This window comes from Ascaphus truei, chromosome 5 (genome assembly GCF_040206685.1).
Source record: "Ascaphus truei isolate aAscTru1 chromosome 5, aAscTru1.hap1, whole genome shotgun sequence".
NCBI lineage: Eukaryota > Metazoa > Chordata > Amphibia > Anura > Ascaphidae > Ascaphus > Ascaphus truei.
The window spans coordinates 40,384,584-40,402,828 of NC_134487.1; the positions used below are offsets into that span (position 1 = coordinate 40,384,584).

At 43.4% G+C, this 18,245-nt stretch overlaps 1 protein-coding gene across 1 annotated transcript in view; it reads right to left on the reverse strand.

Annotated features, from left to right (window-relative positions):
- COG5 (component of oligomeric golgi complex 5) overlaps window positions 1-18,245 on the reverse strand; it is a 457,324-nt gene that overhangs the window by 141,261 nt on the left and 297,818 nt on the right. Inside the window, exons 9-10 of the mRNA XM_075599712.1 lie at window positions 6,181-6,293; window positions 6,017-6,094 (exon numbers count right to left, since the gene is read on the reverse strand). Coding sequence (XP_075455827.1) covers window positions 6,017-6,094; window positions 6,181-6,293 — 191 coding nt within the window. The remainder of the gene's footprint in view (window positions 1-6,016; window positions 6,095-6,180; window positions 6,294-18,245) is intronic.

Here is an 18,245-nt window from a genome sequence, read left to right on the forward strand (position 1 = left end):
GTAGGTCCTGCATGACTTGTTTTTTTTTTTTTTTTAATAGAAGGAATTTGATATTCTTCTGACTCCAGGTCGGAGCTTAAGTGCACACTATCAGGGACTGGTTCACTCCCATCTACTAACACAACTATGAGACATCTTGCAAGGTCACTCAGCTTTTCTGGCTTCTACAGCATCTTAGGTAATATACAAGGGAAAGTAAAAAATACAAAGAATAAAATGTAAATGCGATGAGTGATTAAAACGCCTGCTACTGGATGAGCAGTAGAATAATGAAGTTGTTCTCATCAAACTCACATATGCATGGATAGTTTCTGGTAACTGGTTATATAGGTTTAAATGTGGGGGGTTTTTTTTATACCCCCGTCTACAGTTCAAAATATCACATTTTTATTTTAATCTTTCAAATACATTTCCTACAATATGAGTGGGTAGCATGTATGGCAAATTGCTCTTTGGCCATTTCCAGACAGATGCTCCTGGCTAGTGAATTTCTGGGCAGTATACAGTACAATGCCTTTTAAAATGCTGTCCAAAAGAAATCCAATAAAACACATACAAGATTCTAATTGGATATGCACATATTTTCAATAAAATGCACATGTACTGTAAATGCACGTAAAGTGATCAGAGATTGTTCACGCCTCGTGCCAATAATGAGTCTAGAAAGTTGGGATAAGGCTCCCTGGTAGCCCAAAACGCCTACTACTCTAATATTGAACACTGTTGCAGATGTATGCCAGTCTTTAAAATGTATGTCCTTTAAGAACACTTCACCATAATAAACAAATCAATAGATAACCAGGTATAATTAAGTATTCCCAGATCCTATTCACAGCCACTTTGGTTGACCTTCTGTTGATCTTCTAGTGCTAAGAATTATTTACGTGTGTGTGTGTGTGTGTGTGTGTGTGTGTGTGTGTGTGTGTGTGTGTGTGTGTGTGTGTGTGTGTGTGTGTGTGTGTGTGTGTGTGTGTGTGTGTGTGTGTGTGTGTGTGTGTGTGTGTGTGTGTGTGTGTGTGTGTGAACATATATTTAGTAGTGAAGGAAACAATTACATAATACAATTTCAGGCAATTACTAGTATGGGTGCCACTCGCTTCTATTAACTACAGTACAGTATTGCTTTACATGCTTATACAGTATGAACATTTACACATCTTTTATGCAACATATATATATATATATATATATATATATATATATATATTTTTTTTTTTTTAATTATTATTTTTTTTAGCAGATGGAATTCCCCCCTTCAGTCCATTAATCAGAACACAAATAAAATCTACGGTAGCTGGCTAGATAACAAGAAAGTCTAACTCAATGACACACGTACAAAAGGCAGGAATAGGGTAGCCAGGCGGATGGGAAGTAATATTTTTGTATAGATAATGGTGTGTACTGATCAGCACACCTACATACTCAAAATATGTTCTCTGGCACACAAAGGAAAGAAAATAACTGCACACTTATTTGTGCAGAAGGGGAAGAGTTGTATTTGCCAAATATTTACATTAGTTAATATTTACTTAAATACAAAGATACTCACATAATTTAAAAAAAAAGTGCTAACTTATCTGTAGATGAACATTCCAGTTCATTACAGTCTACTTTTACAATTGCTTTATCACAGTAAAGACGCATCACAAACAGGCACTTCAAGCATGAAAAGCACAATTTGCATCTTGCATAATTTTACATTTCATTTCGAGGTCATAGACATTCAACATATACATTTTATACACGTTAGTTGTTCACATGTAAAAATAGGATGCGAACAGAAAAACGAGATATATAATTGCAGGTGTGTTCATTAGCATTTCATTTATGTAACCAATTATGCCTGCACAATTGCAAAACATCTGACAAATTATTGTCTACTTAGCAGGGGCATTTGGGCCTCAAATGGCCAACAAAAAAAGCATTTAAAATGCACGAAGATTACTTATGTCATAAAGGACGGTTGTTATTGCTACTTTTTTGTCCAACAACAATATCTGGTTCAGGCGTCCCACAATATATAAGCTTGCTCTTTACATTTTCTTCATGTCATGCCCATTAACTTTGAATCTCCTTTCGTATAATTTATAGACAAAACTGAATGTAATCACTGACAGTTGCCCTATGGCTGACCTTAATTTTTTCATATACAGTAGAGGCAGCATTAGGCATGTAAAGATCATGCAAGCAATGCTCAGTGCAAGGATAGCATGTGACATAATTTAGTACTAACATTCTAAAGCAGGGGTGGCCTACGATGGAGCCACTGGTTGAGCCACCTGTGCTGAAGCAGGGATCATTTGAAAACCTGACCTGTTGGTGGCCCTTGAGGACTAAAGTTGACCACCCCTGTTCTAAATGTAGCACATTGTCCCCCCTTCCCCCCCCCCCCCCCCCTCTGGGAGATTCACTCTTTTGCTACCGTGTGGTGCTGAGGTATATCTGTAGGTTCAGGAGAGTTGAGCTGAGCTGATCTGCGATGATATGGAGATCAGGACAGGCTTAGAGTCTTCTCTCATAGTTCTTCTCACAGGTGCATAGCACCTCCAGCAGTAGTAGGCTCCAAGGAGTTCAGAGGTTAGCCACTATTGCAATCTTTCTCCTCCTGCCTAAGGACTGATACTCAGACAGGGGTATATTCTGAACAGGATCTTTATTGTATGGCATACACTGCAGATCTTCTCACAGCGATGCAAGGTCTCAGAGGCTCCATACCTCTGGATGGTGCTTTGCCCCTGGTAGTATAGGGCAACACTGGCGCTGAGTCTGATGCTCCCTCAGTCCAAAGACTGAGGGCAAGCACGCTCATTCTGCCATAGGAGAGACTGACAGCACTCTGCTTTCTCTCTCTTCCAGAGCAGGAACATGACTCCTCTCTCTTCCGGAGCAGAAGCAGGACTAATACTAAATGTGGTAGTCCCCTTATTAGGATAGAAGGGGCAGGCTCATCGTCTATACCTATTCCTGAAAGGCTTACACAGGCCATGAGTCACCACCTTACTCCTGTCCATCATAAAGGAGCATGGGTGAGGGCACAAACCCATAGAATTAACCCCTTATAGCCTGCAGCTAACAGGACTTACATAACAGGATGTAGAAAGAAAGTCAGAATATACATTGTAGAGGGAGAGGGGGATTGGCCCGGTATTAAAGGGGTTGCACCCCATATGGCCACCCCCTGACCTCACCAGGGAGACAAGGGGTTAACTGGACTGCGGTCCAGGAATGTGGTTTACACCTTGTTATATCATGAAAATGTATGTTCCCCTGTTCCCATGTTTTATTATAATGTCAGTGTCTGCACCACACACACACTGGGATCCATTCGGGAGGGCAAGGGTTAATAGTTGTATAGTGATTATAGCCCTTTGTTTAATTTTCCCGCCTTTTCAGGCACCATTTTGCAGGGTCCCATAGGCCGCCATTGAAGCTCCATTAATTTGAATGGCGGAACTAGCTGTTTTGGACCTGTTTCCCTCGAAGACCAGCAGGTGGCGTCCGAGAGGAGGAGCGGCGGTTTCCCATTGTAAGTCAATGGGCTCATTGACTTCAATGGAGATTCCTCGACGGCGCTTTCCAGGAACGAGTTGGCAGCCGTCCAAACCGCAAAACCACAAAGCAGACACAATGTCTGAAAAAGAGCTTTGATCACTGATTAGTCAAGTTCAACGTTAAGTGGCGTGGGAATCTTAGGTTCTAGGGCACCCAGAAATAAAATTCTTTTTGCCCCTAGTCCCTAGGCCTCCCCTCACTCGACCACCACCGGGTCCCCGAATCCAGGACCCCCGGAAAAGGTCGTGCTGGCAGAGCGGGTCGCGCCATAGGTTCCAATGGCGGCGGCAGAAGCAGCACGAGAAAACGGCTAAGTCCGAAACCTGGAAAATCATAAGCCCATATCTCCGGTTCTGGAGGGTCCAGAGGGCCAGGGTTTGGGGTAGTCACTGCTACGGCATGGCTGCAGAACCATCCTTGACCCTTTCTGACCAACCCGACGGAGTATGGACCACCTTAAAGGTTCGGGAGTTTTTCCCCATAGACTTCAATGGCGGCCGGTTTCCATTGACCGGCTATGGCGGAGAAACCCCATAGGCTTCAATGGCGGCGATGCCCCGTTGAGAGTCTATGGCGGCGGATTCCCATAGCCGCCAATGGCGGCGGTTTACCATTGAAAGTCTATGGCGGCTTAGCCCGTTGTTTTCAATGGGGATTTAGTGAAAAACTGTGATTTAATTTACAGCGGAGAATTTTGTATTAAAATAGGAAACGGTTTAAGTAGTATTTGTGTATCTCCGGTTCTGAAGGTCGCAGCGGGCTGAAACTTGGACCATATGGTGTCCCAGTCCCGGCATTGAGATCTGGGAAGTTTGGACCCGCTGGACCCAACAGAACCGGATATTTTAATATGTTGGTGTTTTAACTTTAATATTGTATTCCAAAGCGGAGATGAAAACCCGCGCAGATCCCTTTACACAAAGGGAAGCAGATGGTCAGAGGGGCGACCCAATGACTAGGAACTAAGTGCTGATCAAAAGAATCCATCACTCTCACTGTTTACCTGAGGGCGGAGAAGCATCAAACTGGAGTGGTTTGTAAGTGTTACATCTTACACTTACAAACGAAGAAGATCCTGCCAGATATTCCATTTGGTAGACTGGCCGGCGTCCCTGATTTAAATGTGGGGCTACAGAAATGAGACCTTCAGAGTCCCAGTGCCCATGGGCTAACTAGCTGGTGGGCATGGGTTAAACTGTGTTCCCACGTTAGAGATTGGATACAGATAATTGTTCTCTAATAGTCTGTATTCAATGTTAAGAATAGGGTTACAAAGGTATATAAACTGTTGGCAACCCTACAGTCTTTGTCTTCTAATACCATCTTGATTGTTACCTGATTGCTGGAGAATTGCTATCTGATAATTCTCATCCCCCAACCCTAAGTAAGTGTTATCTTCTTGCCTGTTATTTGTACTATTTTGCTGTGTTCACCTATTTAAGGAATAAATATACTTTATTATATCTAAGCCTCGTTCAGTTCAACCCAGGTATTTGGTGTATGTTATATCTTGTCATAAGTTACCGTGACATACCTACCCTGTTACATAAAGTATGTCAGCAGCATACAGTATTGCCAACCTAACTACACCATAATCAAGAAATAACAAAAGTAGATGCAGCACTCGAAAAGCTTCACACAGCAGTTACTCCGTTTTTTTTTTTGCTTAATGCTGACCACACAGAACACACTTTTTTTTCGGGGGTGGGGTGACCCACCCTTTGTCACACAGCTGATGAAGGGTGGGTGGCTCCCCGTGAAGCATTGTGTATGCTGTGTGGTCAGCATTAAAGCTAATAAATGCAGTAACTGCTTTGTGAAGCAGTTCTAGCGCTGCATCTTTCTCTGTTATTCTTTGATCATATTGAAGGCTGTTTGGGCAGCACGCCACAAGACACGGAGAGAAAGAAATGGAGTCCATCACCAGGTTTGTTATTTTTGGACAAACTAACTCCACGTCATCAGTCCATTTTAGTGCAGTGCGGGTTTTTCTAGTCCCAGTATTACATAGAAATACAGAATTTAACTAGAATGTGTTGGTGTTAGACTCAGAAAATATGGACATGATAGGAATCACATGAGGAAAAGGAGTCAGGAGTAGATTTCAAGCAGGAGCGCTCAGGAACCAGGAGGTACCCGAAGCTGAAATGAACGTGGTTCAGCTCCCGAAACCTCTTGCATCTTATATATGGTAGACAAACGGGGGAGGTAGGGGGAGCGAGGGGGGTCAAAAAGAAAACAAAGGAGGGGGATCTGCTAATTTAATGTGGCATTGTACTTGCACAAAACATGCCTTCAACTACTATACACATGTGCCAAAGCTCTAAATCTGGTCCAATCCTCTTATAAAAGGATTGTAAATGTAAATTGGTGAATACAAAAATTATATGTACATAATCTTACAATACCATTTAATCAGTTGTTCCCAAAGAATAGTTTTCTATATTAAGTCAGACATGCTCACCTTTCCTATTTCATCAATAAAACAAACGTGGGACACAGGGTCTCTCTTCTTTGTCAACACTTTCTGAAGGTGCTGCACCTGGAATACAGATTTATATTTTAGAAGTTTGTCTTAATATATATTTTAGATTCACTCTGGGAATAAAGGCACAGGCTCAGCCATACCTGAACACAAGCAGCATAAATTTGGTCCATTAGTTTCTCCATATTTGTCCATAGGGCAGCTCGGAAAGCTGCAGTGTTTCCCGGGGTTGGCATAGCTGCTCGGCCTGGGGCTCCTAAGAGAACATTAACACAAACATTACAATAGAAATAGAGCTGTTGCTTCAAATTACATCAGGTGAAAACTGGTTAGGAAGTGGTGCATAAAAAGTGCTATTGTGGCAAAGATAGATAATGGTTTTGAAAGAATTAAACCTATTCAGGATGAACTTTGTAAGTTAACCCTTTAGATGTGAGCCAGTTCACCTTGTGGACGCCCTTTGTTGCTTTGCAATGCATAACTTATCTATTTGCTAGAGAATGGAATAAATCAAAGATATGTTAAAAAAAAAAAATCACAATACACCTTTCAGCAAAGTTTACAGATCTTCTCACTGGAGCATCAAAACTGCCATGATAGACGCAAAGGAACAGTCTTCAGACTTTAGTGATAGTTTTCACTTTTAACTTACAATAACCACCCCAAAAAGACTATGCTGTGTAAAAGTGAATTGATAGACTTACTCATAGCCGAAGACCAAAACACTTAATATAATAGAAATAAATAAATAAGCAAAATCACATCTATAATATAAAAACCGCTCCCATCCAAATAAGCAACTAATAAATAAAATCTCATATGCAGTGGTTTGCAAAAGTATCCACCCCTTACCAATAATGTCACCGTGACCGCGCCTTAACCCCTGTCTAAATAGGGCTCCCAATAGAAAGCCTGTATCTGCTGATGAATCCAGCAGGGAGCTGGGTAATTGCAGCTACAGACAATTATCCAGTCTCCACCTGGCTCATCAGTACTGCACCGACACACTTTATTCGAGCAAATACCCAGTATGTACCTGGCAGATACCTGGAATGCGCCGCTCCTCACCTCTGACAAGCCCCGTTGCGTTTGCCTTCCTAGCCTGGGTTCATGCCTGGCTGACGGGCGGCTGATCTGTTAAATGATAATGATTAGGATTTAATAGGCTGCAATGCTTCGCGTGTCTACCAGATGGCATAAATTCATGAATTGTAATGCAGTATATATATATATACTGTGCAGTATTGCAGCCAGCGGGAATAAAATGCTTCAATCCCTGCCTGGAAAATACCTCAATGCACTCGGGCAGAAAACAGTCACAAACCTCAATACACCCGGGTATACCCGAATTCGTGGGACTAGCCAAGCTCGAATAAAGTGTGTCGCCAGTGTAAGTTGAAAAAGTCTCATGCTTAACTGGAAGGGGATCTATCTAGCACTAAGGAAGTGGGTGCTGTCAGAGAGAGATCCCAGGGAACCAGACCCACTATTCCAAGACCCAGTGGACACTGTAACCTGTCAGAGGCATCACCCCTGGAACACCAACCGTCTGGACTGCGGAAGAGAGTACCCTATTACCAGGTACATCTTTGGACTTTTGGGTCAGAGATTGGCAAGAGGCCTAGCTTCCCAGCCCTGCAGACTGGGAAGTGTGAGTCAGTCCTTACAAAGGCAAAGTCCTGTTTTATTTATTTGTATGCTGCCTTAAAGCTGTATTGTTTGAAGCCACTGGCTGAATAAAAGCCAAGGTTTACTTTCCCCAATATAGGCCTCCCAGGTTATATCTCTGCACTCGTCTCCTATAGTCAAGTTTTGTTGAATTCCAAATAATATATGCACAGTTTTTAAAACAAACTTTTTATTCTAAGCTACAAAGCGGTCATTGTTAAACTGAACATTGTTATATGAGGATGAGCTTAAATGTCAGCAAAGGAAAGGTATAAAATGAAATTTACTTGTTGCATAAGTATTCAGATCAGTAAGTCAGTACTTGGTAGAAACATCTTTTGCAGCAATTACTGCTGGGAGTCTTTTTGGATTGGTCTCTACTAGCTTTGCATTGTAGGGTGGTGACATTTTTGCCAATTCTTCACAGGAAAATTGATCCAGTTCCGATAGGTTTCTTGGGATCGTCAATGGACTACAATCTTCAAGTCTCGGCATAAATGTTCGATTGGGTTCAGTCTTTGTTGCCATCTCCCAGTTTTGAGATTTCAAGAAATTATTTCGTACTGTATGTTCTTAATGTCTTCAGCTATAGCAATGATTCTACCAAAATAATTTATTTCTACATCAGAGTCCACTGGGAAGTTAGAATAAGTTTCCAGAACCATTCAAAGGGCACGGTACACACTCATTCCCGTCCTTCAATTCCAGTATGGCTTTAAAGGCATCTCTTTCTTTATTTCAATGTTTTCATCTTCGTTGTCCGAGCAGAAACTGTGCAGATAAAAAGGTCTTGGATCAGTATCTGAAAAAAATCACTATTTCCATCCTCTTCATCAATTTCGTCTTCAGTTAAATCAAAACGCCCTGAAGAACCAAGCTACCCAATGTTTTTCCCTTCCATATCGCTCTCTTTGGACTCTTGCCCTTCAATGTGACTTATGCACGATTTCTCCATCTGTGTATAAATTCTGCTGCAAGGGATATTATCGCCGGGTTCTACATCAATCTGGCAATCAAAAGAGCAAGGAGGGGGTAGGGATTTGGCTTCCATTTGATCGACAACGCCTTTAAAACCTTGATGTATGCATGCATGTGTTTATTTATATAGCGCTATTAATGTTCATAGCGCTTCACAGCCTTAATAAACGTGACAATCATATAAATAACAAATAATACATAATGGGAAGAAGTGTTTCAGACATAAGAGTAACATTTAGGAAAAGGAGTCCCTGCTCCGAAGAGTTTACAATCTAATTGGTAGGTAGGAAGAATGTACAGAGACAGTAGAAGGGCGTTCTGGTAAGTGCGCCTGCAAAGGGCCAAGGTTTATGTATGAGGCGTAAAGTATCAGCCATGGAACTACTCATATGCTTGCTTAAGCAGGTGTGTCTTAAAGGTGGATTGAGAGGGTGCTAGTCGGATATTGAGGGGAAGGACATTCCAGAGGTGTGGGGTAGTCAGTGAGAAAGGTTTAAGACAGGAGAAGGCTTTGGATACAAAAGGGGTAGAGAGAAGACATCCTTGAGCGGAACGCAAGAGTCGGGATGATGTATAGCGAGAAATTAGGGCTGAGATGTAAGGAGGAGCAGAAGAGTGTAAAGCTTTAAAAGTGAGGAAGAGAATTGAGTGCGTGATATGGGATTTGATAGGAAGCCAGGAGAGGGATTTCAGCAGGGGAGACGCTGACACAGATTTAGGAAAGAGTAGAGTGATTCTTGCAGCAGCGTTTAGGATAGATTGTAGGGGAGACAGCTGAGAGGCAGGAAGGCTGGAATGCAAGAGGGTACAGTAATCGAGACAGGAGAGAATGAGGGTCTGTGTCAGAGTTTTAGCAGTCGAACAACAGAGGAAAGGGCGTATCTTTGTAGTACTACAGAGGAAAAAACAACAGGTTTTAGCTACCTTTTGAATGTGAGAGAGGAGTTGAGTGTGACACATAGGCAGTGTGCTTGTGCTGGGTGAATGATAGTACTTCCAACAGTAATGTGGAAGGAGGAAGTAGGGCCAGGTTTGGGAAGAATTATGAGGAGCTGTTTTTGACATGTTAAGTTTAAGCCAGTGGAGGGCCATCCTGGATGATATAGCAGAGAGACATTCAGAAACTTTGGTCTGTACAGCAGGTGTTAGGTCAGGGGTTGAAAATAAATTTGTGTATCATCAGCATAGAGGTGATATTTGAACCCAAGAAATGTGATTAGGTCACCTTGAGTTTGTAAAGAGAAAATGAATCTCTTGTAGTAAGTCGAAGGCACATCTCCGAAACTCCAGAGCAAAGATAGACAGCTTGATTCAACAGTGTTTTGCGAAACACTGATCTCTGCAAAACGTGGACGACAACTTCATGGAACCTACCTCCCAGTCAATAGTTGGATTATGTTCCATCAACCACGACATTCTTAGGATAACAAAGAAGTGTGGCACATCAATGAGATCTAACTGTAGGATTTCTGAATGTCCATTACTGCAGGTCAATTTCAAAGGAGGAGTATGCCACTTCAAAGTACCTTAGGTAAGAACTGACCCATCAACTGCTCTGACCATTTTTTCCTGTTTCTTGTGATGCCTTGGTATTCCCAACCTTTTAGTGAAGCAGAAGTAAAAAAAAAATGTTTCCAGTCACTCCAGAATAGATGAGAACGGAAACGTCAATGGGGTCATGGTTTACACTGTATAATGGCTCGAAGGTTCAAGTGTGCAACGGCCACCTGTAGTGTGTAAGCAAAAAAAAAAAGTTTATGGTTTCTTAATGCTCTGGTGTAAATTCTTGGGTATCCTGGGACATAGCCGCACAAAATGCCCTAGCTTCACACAATAGAAACATAAATCTTTTTTTCGACCTTGTTATCCTTTCCTCCTTCGAAAGTGATTCCCGGGTTCCCCCTATTTGCATGGGTTCGGATGAAGGTTCGCTTATTTGACCAACATTGTTTTCATGTTGGACTGAATCTACAGTAGGAGTTCATAAATACTTCTGGAGTCCTTCCTCATTCATTCTCCCCTACTTTCTGTAAAACGGTGTTCCAATTGAATAATTAAGTACACTAACCCTGAGTAGGTAGCGGGTCTCAGAACAACCTGGGCCAAAATGTCTTTAATCTAATTTCTGAGACCTCTATAAAACAGGGTAGCCCTTGTATCTTCAGGCCAAGCGGATTCTAGCACTAGACGATTGAATTGGGTAAGATCCGAAAAAATCTTTTTGTTGCCCTGCCAAAGCTCAAGGACCTAGTTAACCGCTGATCATACCATAGTTTGTCTATCAAATATTTACTGAAATTCTGATTTAAATTGATCTAGGTTGTATAGCAGTGGGCTGTCTAAATTCACTAACGGGATAGCCCATGCGGCTACATCCCCTTCCAAATAGCATATAATAAGCACTACCTTTGATTGGTAGTCCGGAAAAGACTTAGGACTGCCTGAAAATTAAGTTGACATTGGGTAAAAAATATCTGATATTTGTTGGGACCCCCAAAATACCATTCTACTGATGCTAAAGGTATTGCATGGGGAAAATAATGCGTAATGTGTGGTCCCCTACTGGCCACGAGGGCCTGGAGACCGCTGCGGAATAAAACTGGGGGAACTAGGAACAGCCTGTGGCACCCTCTCTATCGAGTAAATGAGTTACCTGAGCCTGTAAACTATCCATTCTAGCAGTTAACCCCGTTATAACTACTCTTTACACTGACAAATCTCCCTGCAGGTTTTGCAAGATTTTAGAAAATTCTCCCTGCATGTTTTGCAAGGTTTTGGCTCGTAAGATTATGGTGGGATCCATGTTCTCAAAAGGGACTGATAACTTGGACTTGAAGATCTATCAGGATGTATGGAACCCTCGGATGTAGCATGGAAACCCACAAGACAGGAGACTTAAATAAGTAAATGATGACATGGTTAATTATTACACTAAAATGAAAAAAAAAACTGGGAAAACAAAAAGGAGAATGCAAAATATGCAGCGCTACATGCAAAATGGTATGGTAGCTAAGGGAACAAACAAAGACAGGGAGCAATTAATGCTAAGGGAAACAACAGGACAAACCAAGGTTAGCTGCAAGAATTGCAGTGCTACATGCAAAGAGCAAAAGTAGCAGGGGACAAATAATAAACAGGGGGAAAATAGTGCAAACGGAATACAAGACAACAAACAAGAAGGTACCTGAAGAACAATAGAACTGTAAGTCTGATCAAAAGGAACAGGGAAAGTCGCAGTGCTAGGGAAAAAGAGTAACCTGACTCCTGACCTGTAAACAGAAAGTCTGGCAAACCAAGATCTAACAGACTGGGTGGGGTTTTATACCCAAACTAAGATGGCAGCTGGCCTCATGGATCGTTCTAGTTCTTACCAGTTCTGGGCCTGAACTTGACTCCTCTGTGCGCTCCTACAAGGAGTACTGCAGGAGAGAATCATGACAACTTTGCACCATCCATTCTCCCCTCTATCCTGACAAGCATCCCAGTCCCTGCTGAAGAGACGCTTCCCATAACATAATGTTGCCACCACCATGTTTGACACTTGGGATGGTGTTGACTGGGTGATGTGCAGGGTTTGGCTTGCGCCAGATGTAACGTTTCGAATTTGGACCAAAAATGTCAATCTGACTACAAAACGTTTGCCACGTCAGCATTATCATCTATATGCTTTTTCGCAAACTTCATACGTGATTTAAATTAGTATTTTTGAGTAATGGCTTCTTTCTTGCCAGACGTCCAAATTTGCAAGGTGGGGTGACACTGTATACAGTAAAATGGAAGGGGGGGGAGGTGCTGAAGGATTGTTGAGTGGGGGTGTGGGGCGTAGGGTTTAGTGGGGCCAGAGTCGAAAGGGAGCACAGGCCCAGCTGGGTTTAGGAGAAGGGTGCAGCTGCACAGCAGGTCACAGAAGTTGTGTCCAACTTCTGGCTCTCCCGTCGATGCCTATATACCTACTAATATCATATTCTCATTTTTACTGTGTCAACATTTTAGTGTTAAAAAAAAAATAGTACAAACCAATTGCAGTACCTGCTTGATACAATTTAAATTAAAACACAATTGTGTGTGTTTTCTTTCATCTATAACTAGTGTTGGTAAATATAAACGATGAATGCAATATTTTTTTATAATAATCCGTACTGTGGAAATACATTTTGCTAACCTATATAATGATATTTCCGTGCTGCATCAAATAATTTTGCTCCAAAATAGCCCTATGCCGTACTTAGCATTTAGACCCCAAAATGATAGATTGAAAAGTTTTAAAGGATTACTATACAAACAGATCAAACTGTAGTAATAATATTTTTAAAGTCGATTTCATGTCAGTGTTAAAGGAACAAGCAATCTACTGTACATACAGCATTATGTAATTCGCCTTGTATGTAAATCCTAGAATTAGATTCTGTATCTGTAAGAAAATTGGCAAAAGAAAAACACAATGTTCTGAAACTGTAGGTTTTAATGATGTTTCTGAAGTATTATATAAATTGCAAAAGGAAATAACAGTTTACGAGCTGTGTACAAATTGAATGTAATCCATATCTGAAGAAGAACTCTGTGAGGTTCAAAAGCTTGCACTACAAGGTTAACTTTCCTGGTCCCACAAAAAGGTATCATACTACCTATTATTTCCTTTTTTTACATTTATAAGGAACCGATATGGCTAAAATTCCTTTTTGTATAGAGCAGGGGTGTGCAAACCTTTCAGTCTGCGCCCCCCCCGACTGCTCTGCTCTCCCCTCCTGTTCGCAACCCACCTTACATTGGCTCCGGCGTCAAATAACGCCGCTAGGTCATTTTATGTCACGTGACCCAATGGCGGCATATGATGCCGCGTCACCCAAAGCCAGGGTAAGGGAATTTACATTAGTCTTGAGCAGTCACCTGGCATTTAATTTAAATACCTTGGGGAAGAGTGCGGGGCTTCTGTAACCGCCACGTCCACCCCTCCCCCCCCCCCCGCGGAAAATCTCAAGCCCCCCAGTTTGCACACCCCTGGTATACAGTTCGTTGCAACTGTAATGTTATTCTAGTGCACTTAAACAAAACAGTAAGGTTCAGTCAGCTGTGTCTATATACAGAAATTACAAGTTCAAAGGCTAATCTTAGTACTATTGATGTTAAGGTGCTTGGTCCCCTATATAAAAACACAGACTGGTCATTAATCCATGATCAGTGACTGGGTTAATTAATCCAGTACTAAAAGCGACTCAGTACGGACAGCCACAATTCATAGGTTTATTGATAAGAGTATGAGACAAGTAAAAGTGTCAATTAGCTCACTGACTAAACCAATGAAAGTTGTAAATGTTGCAAGATTATTGTAGGGGGGAGCAGTGGTTGCAGAGGCCCCGCGCTCTTCCCCACGGCATTTAAATGAAATGCTGGGGGATCGCGTGCGGCCTCTGCAACCTATTACTTACCGAGATTCAGACGGCTGCTGACGCGTCGCTATGACAACGCGGCGGCAAATGACGCAGGGACCGGAGGTAAGGGGCGCAAACACTGAGGGCAGCAGGGGGGGGGGGGGGCCGTAGCTGAAAAAGTTTGCGCACCCCTGAACTGGAGCATATAAAGACACTGGGAACAGAGATTATTAACCAATTACAACCACAAGTTTCAGTACAAATTAGTACTTCCTTATCCCTAGCAAACAAATAGTAATGAAGGGCATAATCTTAGTACTGTAAAATGGTGGAATTGTGAATTGAGCTTCACCTACATTTAGTACTGAAAAGTTGAGAACCTTGTAAGGGCTAATTGGATAATTGCAACAAAGTGCACTGCAGGATTTCTCATAGTGCAGGAGTGACCAACTCCAGTCCTCAGGAGGCACCAACGGGTCAGGTTTTAAGGATGTCCCTGCTTCAGCACAGGTGGCTCAATCAGTGGCTCAGTCAACTGTCAACGACTGATTGGGACACCCATGCTGAAGCAAGGAAATCCTTAAAAGCTGACCTGTTGGTGGCCCTTGAGGACTGGAGTTGGCCACCCCTGTGATAGTGAATGGGTAAACATGCCCATGGATACCACTGATGGTGAATGACACTTACACCAGGAGTGGAAGTAAATGACTGGTTATTTCTATTACAAATTCTAGAAAGCATTATTCTACAAATAATGTGATTATTCAGAGAGTTAAACACCCCTCTTTTAGTGGCTATGTGGGTTAACCTGCACACTGTTTTCAGTGGTAATGCGATTTCTATGAATAGCTTCTTAATTGTACTATTCTTCGAAGTCATGATTAACCTAAATACAAACAATTGGAGTGGAAGTATTAAGAGCAGAATTTTTTTTCCCCACTGGTTAAACAATGAAGAGCTGCAATTAGAAATCAGTGTATTATGTTTGTTTTTCTTTTTGTTTGTTTTTTTACTTTAGCTGCCAAAATGAATGACATTTTACTGGAAGATCTTGATAATCCCTTCAATAGAAATTTGGTGCAGTAACATTTGGAAAATCTTTTCAATGGAGAAAACTAAAGATTTATGAATGGGTATATGACACACTTCATAAGCAATTGGGAAACTTTTTATTCTATGTTAATAATAATAATGGCTAACATAGGTTATTAATAGCCTTTTTAATTCCATAAAATGTATTTTTAACTCTCTCTGTGTCTGTATATACAGACCTGTCTAAGACATGTGAATGTGCTCACAAGTGATATTATTTATTGGCTATATGCTAACGGTGGAGGTTTTTTGTTGCCTTTTTCACCCACCGTGTGTGTGTGTGTGTGTGTGTGTGTGTGTGTGTGTGTGTGTGTGTGTGTGTGTGTGTGTGTGTGTGTGTGTGTGTGTGTGTGTGTGTGTGTGTGTGTGTGTGTGTGTGTGTGTGTATGTGTGTATATATATATTTTATATATATATAATCAAAAAATAAATAGATGATACCGTTCTGTGGCTAACGAAATGCTTTTATTTGTGCGAGCTTTCGAGATACACTGATCTCTTCTTCCGGCGATGTTACAATTGTAGCCATGCATAATAATGACTGCATACATCTTCCCTGTTGGCAGTAAGTCCTGGTAAGTACAGGCATGCCAACAGTAGTTATGGAGGTTTTTCCTCACACCCTGGTGTGGTGCCCTGTGTAAGGAAGGGAGTGGCTGTATGCTCTGAGTCCCTGGATAGTGACCTCAGAGATGCGCCTGCCCCCTGAGGTATAAAGGGCACAACACTGTCAGTTAGTGTGGTGGCAAGGTTGGCAGAGAAGCATCTGGTAGAATGTATCTTCCTGCATAAGGGATTGGAGGAATACTTTTGTGACCCTAGTGCTGTAACTAGCGGTAGCAGAGTGACCAATCAAGTCTGTCTAAGCCACACTGTGTCCAGGGACCTGGCACAGTGGTGATCTCCCTAGGAGAAAGGGAATCCCACTTCAATAAGGGAGGGCGTACCTGGCAAAGGGACAGCACGGAAAGATGTGCGGCTAGAGCCGGCAGCTGCATAGGGCAGTCTGCTACATCCAAGTCTATAATAAAGATGCCTTGTTCAAAGAAACCCCCACTGTGTGAGTGTGAGATTATTTAACAGTGGCAGTCACCACCGAGAAGGAGTTCCTCACCAGGACCATCTCCCTGCGGAAGCATAGACCCTGATGAGGTGGAGGCGCTGCACGTGAAGTAAGTTGAACTCGTACCCACTACCTCAGATACCTGTCCTGATGATATCCTCTTATAACACCAAGCGGGAGACTCAGGAGTCCTGTTACTTGCAGGTGCACCACCACACACGACCTTGTAATGGGGACCGGTTAGACCACACGGGCCAATGTGAGATTGGGTGGGTCATACAAGGGGGGTCCACCCGTTACAATTGGAGGCGCTGCTGACATACCTGTTAACAGGACAGGCTTTTGCTAGGCACACATTAGGAAACAGAGAGAGTGTCTGCTGCCACTTTGTGCTGCGTGGGACGGAGCCAGGGGTAGTCAGGGAGATGCTGGAGCTGCATGCCGCCAAGACGCCTTGGGATCCGATAGGGGTTAGTGAGTCTGGAGCCGGGGGCTATTGCTGTTCTAGTCGCCTTGAGGTAGCGCTAGCGGGGGACGCCTGAAGGGGTAAACTGGTAACTTAGGGCAGGAATTCTGGAAGGGTGCGCACTAGGCTAGCCAAAAGTAGGTCGACGCCCAAAGTACTGCATGGAAGAGCCAGAGTACTCTAGTCTCCATTCCAGATCACTTACCAAGGAGCACAGACTGGAGGAACGTGTTACAGTAGACACAGAAAGAGTGAGCCTAGCCTGAGGTAGTGCAAACACGAGTCAGATCTACATTAGGTACACAAGGTGGTGCACAAGGCATGTTTATTGTACGGATGTGGTAGCTGCCCCGCAGAGTGGAGCTCCACGTACAGGAAATCGGTGTTCAACGATCAAGAGAGACCTGTCAGAATGGAGGATCTGCATAGAGTAGAAGGTCCAGGATGACGGGGAGAGAGAACCACAAGAATGGAGGATCTGCACAGAGCAGAAGGTCCAGGATTGCGGTCAGAGGAAGAACACGCATATGAACTGTGCGTGGACGAAGAACAAGCTACAGGAGAGACTCTTGTGTGTTTGCTCTGGAATGGCGTGAAAGCCGTGGCTGCGCCGTGTTTATCATGTTTTTGTTCTCGGGATGATACCCCTGAGAATAATGAGCATGACAGTGTGATCCGATGGGAGGAACGAAATGGACTTTGTTATACCCCAATTAACAAACAGCCAGACGCTACCTTCAATGGGAAAAAGGACAATACTTACCAAGATGGCGGTTCCCGCGTTCCCGGGACACCGCGTGGGCATGCTGCAGAAAGTCTTGCAACTTTGCAGTTTGCTAATTGTTGGCCAGGATTGGCGCCAACGAGAAAACTCCACCCCGATGGGGAGTTTGGCGCGAAAGCTGGAGCCGCGCCCTCATGGACTATGACTCACTCCGCACCTGTGCTGGGTCAGCCTACAAGTCTATGAGACATCCCCCTAGTTTCAACCAGGGGGAGTGGTTTGCGGTTCTACCGGATGTCGACAGAGAAAGTGGGAGGAAGGGTTGCTACATCAGCCCATGCCTTTCAGTTGCGAAGAGCCATTGACCAGTATAGACCTCTGAGACGAGTGCCTCCGCTGGTAAAGATGGCTGAAGATGCTGAAAAAGTGGACCAGAGTCCGGTGGTCTCCACTCACCCTTATTCGGCTCCAGGAGGCTTCCTGGTAATCCGTGTGGAGGGTGTGGAGACTGTGGCGTGTCTTTGCCTGCAGTGCAGACTGCCGGGCGGAGCCGTGGGCAGTGAGGCCCGATGCCCCCACTGTGGACTGCAGTACATGTGGCCCATGACCACGTTTGTACCGGTGCAAGCTGTGGGAGTGACCGGAAATGTCCCGATGCCGATAGAGGAGCAGCCGGGAGCCCTCTGGAACAAGAGTGCAAGTCCCGCAGAGTCGGAGTCAGGTCTGGTGCTTCCGACGGATAAACCCAGCCATCGGAGAGGTGATCACCGAGGAGCCCATCGCCGGTCTCCTACTGGGATGCCTCGGCCGAATTGCAAGTTAGAATCCTCGGACGAGGAGTGTGCTAG